General features: G+C 37.7%; 1 protein-coding gene across 1 annotated transcript; it reads left to right on the plus strand.

Moving 5' to 3' along the window:
• Positions 1–3,857: 3,857 nt before the first annotated feature.
• Positions 3,858–6,519, plus strand: LOC143600986 (protein NRT1/ PTR FAMILY 3.1-like). The gene is made up of 4 exons (XM_077078515.1): positions 3,858–3,965; positions 4,298–4,515; positions 4,973–5,532; positions 5,613–6,519. Exons 1-4 carry the CDS (start codon positions 3,875–3,877, stop codon positions 6,064–6,066), a joined length of 1,323 nt encoding a protein of 440 aa, XP_076934630.1. The 5' UTR covers positions 3,858–3,874; the 3' UTR covers positions 6,067–6,519.
• The last annotated feature ends 1,889 nt before the right edge of the window (positions 6,520–8,408 follow it).

An 8,408-nucleotide genomic window follows, 5' to 3' on the forward strand; every position in this document is an offset into this window, starting at 1 on the left:
AAGATAGACAAAACCCCATATGAGATATGGCACAAGGGAAAGAAGCCCAAATTGTCTTACCTTAGAGTTTGGGGATGTGATGCTTACATCTCAAGTGAGTCTAATGACAAACTTGATCCCCGCGGCGTAAAAGTTGTTTTTGTCGGATACTATAAACAAAGAGGTTATTACTTCTTTCATCCTGATACAAATACGATTTCTATCAAGAGGAAAGGCCACTTCCTTGAGAAGAAATTTCTCAATCGAAGAACTGGAGATAACATTGTCGATCTTGAAGAAATTCAAGAACCACAAACAACCGCTGAGGATGTTGGAGCGTCTGATCAACAAGTTGTTGTTGCTGATACATCAGACGTGAACACGAGCGTTCGCAGAAGTAGTAGGACTCACGTACCAAATTCTAGATACTTATGGCATCTAGATGGTGCCGAAGTCTTATTAGTAGTCGAATCTGGCGACGAACCTACTAACTACAAATCTGCCATCTTGGTTCCGGAATCTGAGAAATGGCGAGATGCCATGAACGCCGAGATGCAATCTATGCATGATAACGAAGTTTGGAACTTGGTTGAGCTACCCCCCGATAGTCGGGCAGTAGGGAGCAAATGGATTTTCAAGAGAAAAACCGACATGCATGGAAATGTGAAAACCTATAAAGCACGGCTAGTCGCGAAAGGTTTTACTCAAACTCAAGGTGTTGACTATGATGAAACATTTTCGCCCGTTGCTATGACTAAGTCAATAAGGATATTGCTTGCCATTGCTGCATACTATAACTATGAGATATGGCAAATGGATGTTAAAACCGCTTTTCTTAATGGACATGTTTCTGAAGATGTTTATATGGTTCAGCCTGAAGGTTTTGTCGATCCAAAATATCCTACTAGGGTTTGCAAATTGAATAAGTCCATTTATGGACTTAAGAAAGCATCTTGAAGCTGGAATCTTCACTTTGATGAGAAAATCAAAGAGTTTGGTTTTGTCAAAAATGAAGATGAGCCTTGCGTTTACAGAAAGGCTAGTGGGAGCATTATATCATTCCTCATCTTGTATGTGGATGATATACTGATCATTGGAAACAACATTCCTATGCTTAAGGAAGTTAAGCAATAGTTGGAATCTTGTTTTGCAATGAAAGATCTTGGAGAAGCCGCATATATTCTGGGAATAAAGATCTATAGAGATAGATCTAAGAGGATTCTAGGGCCAAGTCAAAGTACTTATATAGACAAAGTAACGGCACACTTCTCAATGGAAAACTCCAAGAAAGGAGCTGTTCCAATGACTAAAGGAACGGTGTTGAGCAAATCGCAATCTCCGGAAACGGACATTGAATCTAAAGATATGCAAGCAATTCCATATGCTTCAGCGGTTGTTTCTATCATGTATGCTATGTTATGTACTAGAACAGATGTCTCGTATGCTTTGAGCATGACAAGTCGTTTTCAATAGAGTCCTGGCATGGCCCATTGGACTGCCGTAAAGAATATTCTAAGGTACTTGAATAGGACCAAAGATATGTTTTTGGTGTTTGGGGGAGTGAAAGAGGAGCTCACTATAAGGTGTTACACTGATGCTAGCTTCCAGACTGACCGAGATGATTCTCGCTCACAGTCAGGTTTCGTTTTCACTCTAAATGGAGGAGCCATTTATTGGAAGAGTTCCAAGCAGAGTGTAGTGGCGGATTCTACCACCGAATCCGAATATATAGCCGCATCGGATGCTGCTAAAGAGGCTGCTTGGATGAAGAAGTTCATCACCGATCTCGATGTGGTTTCGAGTATTCGCAAACCAATCGAGGTGTTCTGTGATAACACAGGTGCCATTTCTCAGGCCAAAGAGCCCAGATCTCATCACAGAGCCAAGCACATTCTAAGGAAGTTCCACCTCATACGGGAGATACTGGAACGAGGTGACATCACAATAAGCAAAGTAGACACATATCAAAGCCTAGCAGACCCGTTCACTAAGCCGATGACTCAGGAAAAGCATGACCATCACAGGGATGCTATCGGTCTTAGATTAGCTAGTAATTTGTTTTGATTTAGTATTTGGATGTATGAACATTTAAATAGTTATAATTTTAAGTTCACTTTTGATTTAATGGTTAAATGCAAATGGTGAATACTATAACTGTGTTCATTTTAATACGTTTAATCCATGAATATTGTATTCTAAATTATCCGAAGTCGGTCAGACTCATGGGAGCGATTCTGAATTAAGATTATTCTGACTTTGGACTTAAATGGTTGACTTCCAAACTCACAGACCTCATTATGAATGACGTTGGATGTAACTCGGATCAAATCATCTTCATGGATCTTAGTCATAAGATGCATTTGATATTAATATGCTCATTTAGTATCCTTAGACCTGAGATACATATTAGAACTTTCGTTTACTAAAGGTATTCTTTGATCAGTGTCAACCGCGGTCGCGTAACTGCCAGTCATAAAGGCATTGGTTTGGAGTATTCTGAAGTTCAGTGGGAGTTGTATGTAATCAAGATGGGATTCTGTACTCTTGGCGCCTTCGTTGATTCAAACTGGTAAAGTGTGAGGCCTCACCCAAACTTACTGTGTGTTTGATTGGACCACTTTGACTCGAGAACGAAAACGATAATGATTGAACGCCATATGAGATTGATCTGATCCATGTCTCATTATTCAATTGGTGTCTTATACGGAAATGATAGATGACAACGATTACTATAATTTCATTATCTTGCAACAATGTATTCCAAGATCTTTTGGTTAATGAATTTAAAGTGTCATAACTTGTTGGGGGCAGCCATGTGTAGCTAGAGCACCGCTGGCTCTCAATGTTAGGAAACTTATCCGAAAACCGTCCAAGTGGGAGACTGTTGGAATTATGGATCGGTTTGGGTAAGTCAACGTGGCTGACTAGGTCGTGACCCGCGAGAGTTACACCTTGGGCAACGAACCAAAATCCGCTTAAACTGTTTAACCGGTAAATGGCGAACATAAATATTTATTATTTATATGAGATATAAATAATAAACAATATTTAATGTTTACTTATATTAAACGAGCTGGGCTTTAAACAAATGGTTAACGAAGTTGGGCTTGAGGGTTATTATAATATATATATTAATATATATTTTGATGGCAATGATGACCTAATACTTTGAGACATCAGCCTCATGCACAAATTGATTTTCGTTCACATATTGGCCGTACACAATATTGCCGCCATATACAATTAGTGACTCGCCGGAAACCGCCACTATCTGTCGTGCCGCTTGTTCCGCCCATCAGGTCCGTCACTACCACCGCACCTGTTCGCTGCCGCCGCTGCTGTTACAGTTCGGTGCCACCGCAAAGCCGCCATTCGTTTTAGTTCGTCAACTAGCAACGTTCGTTGAACCTCGGTGTCTCAACCGGTTATTCATTAACTGAGGTATTATTTATCTCATCGGTAGTTAACAATATATCGTATATTATTACTCGTACTCGTATTGTTGGTAACCGGATCCTGTACGGTTCCGTTAAATGATGATTACTCGTTTTATATTCCGCTGCGTATTCATTATTAATATGATTAATAATTATGAAACCTATTTATTAAAACCGGGTTTAAAAGTTAAACCGTTGATTGACCACCACTAGAACCCAACATGTATGTCTGCACTTAAAACGCAACATGATAGATTCGATGTCCGTTGCAAACGAGGCAAGTGTACATCTCCACTCTGGGTATTTTCTACAAAATGTGACACGTCTTAATTGGCTCTCAAAAGTTGGCCATTAATTTGGTTTCTACCTCTACAGTCTACTCCACAAACCAATATCCCCACCAAGTCTAATAATAATTCACTTCCCGTTGTCCTTAATATCCGTCATTCCAAACACTTATGGAACCAGAGAACAAGAAAGATGAAGAATCCATGGAGATGTCAAACCAAAAGAAGCTTGGTGGGATCAAAACCTTACCCTTTATCCTCGGTATGTGTGCTCAAACTAACCTTCTAATGATTCTATATATTTCATCAAGTTCATTCATAGCCATAGATTTTGAATTTTGATCATGGGGTGGTTGTGTATGAAGGTCTAGTATTTTGGCAGTTAATTTTGTGTTACAAAATACTACTGATTTGATTAGTTTAATTTTCTTTTGTAACTGTCTCTGGATTTTAAAAGTGTTAATGACTATATTAATTATTTTAATTTAATTGTACTTTTATAATTTATATCAGGTTTGTATATATTAATTATCCTAACTCAAGTTTTCTACAATGGTTTCAAACCTTCTAGTTAACGTTCTGAACATTTTACAGCTAATGAGATATGTGACAAATTCGCTGCAACTGGATTCCACTCTAATCTGATAACATACTTAACGATGCAACTTAACATGCCACTAGTGAAGGCATCCAACACCCTCACCAACTTCACTGGCGTTGCTAGTCTTACGCCTATTATCGGTGCATTCGTTGCCGACTCTTTTGCTGGTCACTACTGGACCATAGTCGCCGCCTTACTCATTTACAAACTGGTTCACTTCTCTCAACATTAACCAACAACTTATATAGAGGGAGGTTTATTAGGAACCACAAAAGAACGGGGAACAGGAAAAAAAATGAGTTTTACATATTAAAACTCATTTTTAAATGTAAACTATTCTCTTTTTTTTTGGCATAATTATTTTTGAAGCTTTCGCATATAAACACACGCACTAGGCGTTGCAACTTTTGTTAAAATAAATAAATAAATAAGTTCTTTACCTTATTTTTTTTAAGATACAGTTTCTACATGTTTTTATATGATAAACTCCGAATAAAAACTATGTAAAAATGATTGTTACGTGTAAAAATGATTTTTTATGAGTTTTTACATGTAAAACACATGGTCCTTCCCCCCCCCCCCCCCCCCCCCCCCCACTTTGCTGTGGTTCTCCAATTAACCTGTCACTTATGTGGATTATTAGTTAACATTCATCTGGATTAACTTAGGGCATGATCGTCATCACAATAACAGCAATCTTGCCACAATTTCGGCCACCACAATGTCCCTCACAACTCAACTGCAAAGAAGCATCACATTCTCAATTATCAGTGCTCTATATCTCGCTTCTGTTGACATCAATCGGGTTAGGAGGCATACGCCCGTGTGTTGTTGCATTTGCTGCTGACCAACTTGATATTTCAAAAGCAAAAAAACAAGCAAAAGGCTGGAATTTCTTTAATTGGTACTATGTTTTATTGTCACTAGCAAGTTTATCTGCACTAACAATAGTTGTGTATGTCCAAGACCGGGTGAGTTGGGGTTGGGGACTCGGGATCCCAACCATTGCAATGGTGGTTGCCTTTGTTGTGTTTTTGGTTGGGTCTCCACTTTATCAGAAAGCAAAACCCGAAGGAAGCCCGTTTGTTAGAGTTGTTCAAGTGATTGTTGCTGCCATCAAGAAGCGGGGTGTTTCGGTGCCAGTAGATGATAAACTTCTTTGCGAGAATAAAGATCTTGACGCGGGTATTTCTAAGGATGGACGGCTTTTTCATACTAATCAATTGAGGTAATTATTGAACAGATGTCAAAAACTTTAGTTAAACTAAATTAGTTACATTATTAAGATGAATGTTTGTGTCTATGAAGGTGGTTTGATAGGGCTGCCATTATAACCCAAAACGATAACAAGGGTCTTGCTACAAACTCGCCAAAACTATGGCGAATTGCTACGGTGCATAGAGTTGAAGAACTAAAGTCCATCATTCGATTGTTACCGTTTGTGTCAACAGGAATATTATTTGTGATGGCTTATTCACACCAAAGTAGCTTCACCATCATGCAAGCCCGAACCATGGACCGTCACCTAACCAAGACTAGCTCATTTGAAATACCCCCGGCTAGCATGGGTATCTTTGATGTCGTAGCCGTCATCATTACCCTCGCGTTATACGACCGTTTATTTGTCCCTTTCGCGTCTCGTTACACAAGGAACCCTTCAGGGATCACTTGTTTACAACGAATGGGCATCGGGTTCACTATAAACATATGCGCAACATTTGTGGGGTCCTTCGTGGAGATGAAAAGAAAACATGTGGCATGAGATCATAACCTAATCGACCAACCGACTCACATATTACCCATAAGTGTGTTTTGGTTGGTTCCCCAGTATTCGCTTCATGGTATAGCTCAAGGGTTCTATCAAGTGGGGAAGTTGGAGTTTCTTTATGAACAGTCACCCGAAAGTATGAAAAGCACGGCGATGGCTTTGTATTGGACTGCGATCGCACTAGGACAGTATGCGGGGACATTAATGGTGACATTGGTCCATAAGTATAGTGCGGATAAAAATGGGAGAAACTGGCTGCCAGATAGAAATATTAATAAAGGAAGATTGGAATACTACTACATGCTTGTAACCGGGATACAAGTAGTAAACCTTGTGTATTATTTCATATGTGCCTGGTTCTATACCTATAAGCCCATAGAAGAGGTCACAAAATGCAATGAAGAGGGTGGTCTAGAGTTGGTTGTAGATAACAGTGCATAGTAATTTTTGTAATCCGATTGCTAAAAGTAAAATAAAAAACTTTTATCATCAATTAGCCACGTACAACTTCTGTTCCTAAACTTGTTAGATTTCTGTGTCATCATTGTTATGTCGTACAATCTTAATTCGTGTACAAATATCATCAACTTCATATGAATTTTGGGAAATAATTATTTGACTTTTTCGGTGGTCATCTTGGTACGATCCTGGACTCTGGCCCACTATCACAACAGGCCCAAGACCCCACGCAGAAGCTAGGAACCAGTGAACGTGGGTTGATAACTGCAAAGTAGGTTTACAAGTATGGTGGTGTACTAGTCACCTATTGACCTTTTCTATGTTTGCATCATTTTCTCTTTTTCCCATGTTCCTAATAAAGTGCATGTACTATAGGGGCAACATGAGGGGCTTCGAAGCTTTTAACACCCGCATCTTTGGAGCTTCGAAACCTCGTTTTCTACGTGATGATAAAGTGGAGGTGTTACGAAACCCCTCTACAGAACCTAGCCGAATAAAGTGTACAAAATTGCCCCATTTAAATCATAAAAAAATGATAGAGAAAATTGTTTGAAAAAATTATTGTCTTCTTCTTTCTTGTTCTTGGGAGTTAGCCTATTCGAATAGGCCTAATAATATGTCAGACACGTACTTTCTCGGCATAGTATGTTGAAGAATGTAATCACTACCTTGGTCTTGTGAAACGTTGTTTATATATCTAAAGATTTCATGTGAAAACGAGCTAAAATGAAAAGATCAACTAAAAAAGGTTTATTTTAGGCTCTGTCTATTGGCACACCCCCCCTCATCTATATACACACCCCTCATATGAGTCATATTGATCAATATGACCCATATCAGCCCATCTAGCAGACAAAAAGCTGACCATGTCAGTTTTGGTCTGGTTGTTATTCCAATATGTAACTTAGTGATCAATATGGACCATATGAACCTTAGTGTGAATTTTTTGTCTGATTAAGTTGGTTATAAGATGATATGTATCAATATGGATTATATGGGTAGTATGGACCATATGAACTGTGCATATTGTGAGAAATTAGACTTGTGGGACCCATTCATTTTGCATATGATTCCGTGTATTACAATCATGTATGACATTTGAGGCCATTTATGCTTCATATTAGATAATATGAACCATATTGGGGGTGTGTAAATAGATGTAGGTGTGCCAATAGCACAACCCCCTTAATTTAGGCACTTGTACTTGTTCGGTGCACTTTCTTTTTATATACACATTATTGAATATTGATTATGTTATCAATGTATGGATTTTGTTAGAAAATTATAATAATTTCATTTATTTGATTTGTGTACAAAGAAAATAAAAATTAATAATTAAAATAAGAAGAAAATGAAACTCTTAAATAGAAGTTCGAAAGTTACGGTATTAAATATATATCTGTTTGGTAATAGAAATTCATGACGAATTTAACTTTAAGTTATAACTCCGACATAAGAGCTTATTGAATTGATACTTGAATAGATTTTTAGGTTATGTGTAGTGGATGAGTTATAAATGTGGCGAATTGCAAACTGAGAATTTATTTTTGGGGTGTAATGGTGTAGGGGCTGCAAACTGAGCCCACAATATTTATTTTTATTATTTTTTTATAATTAAACTAAACAAATAAAAACCAAGAAAATTAAATAATAAAATAAAAATGTATTAAAATAAAAAGAAATACAAAAAAATACATGACTAAAAAAAACTAAAAATTAAAAAAATACATAAATAAAAAAATACATAACTAAAAATAAAAAATAAAAAATAAACTAATATCTGTAATATTCGCGCATTTTTTAACGTCGTCGGCATCCTCGTGAAACCCCTCCGATTTGAGGGATTCGTAGTCTTCTTTCATTTGACGTAATTCCAA

This window comes from Bidens hawaiensis, unplaced genomic scaffold (assembly GCF_021521415.1).
Source record: "Bidens hawaiensis isolate Kalapana, Puna unplaced genomic scaffold, B.hawaiensis_p1.1 tig00055184_1, whole genome shotgun sequence".
In the NCBI taxonomy this organism is placed as follows: domain Eukaryota; kingdom Viridiplantae; phylum Streptophyta; class Magnoliopsida; order Asterales; family Asteraceae; genus Bidens; species Bidens hawaiensis.

Bases quoted from the DNA above. Each gene is read 5' to 3' on its own strand.
- LOC143600986 (XM_077078515.1), top strand. From the start codon at position 3,875: ATGGAACCAGAGAACAAGAAAGATGAAGAATCCATGGAGATGTCAAAC. The intron at 4,516-4,972 runs GTTCACTTCTCT...GGATTAACTTAG, and splicing joins CCTTACTCATTTACAAACTG to GGCATGATCGTCATCACAAT. The intron at 5,533-5,612 runs GTAATTATTGAA...GTGTCTATGAAG, and splicing joins TTTCATACTAATCAATTGAG to GTGGTTTGATAGGGCTGCCA.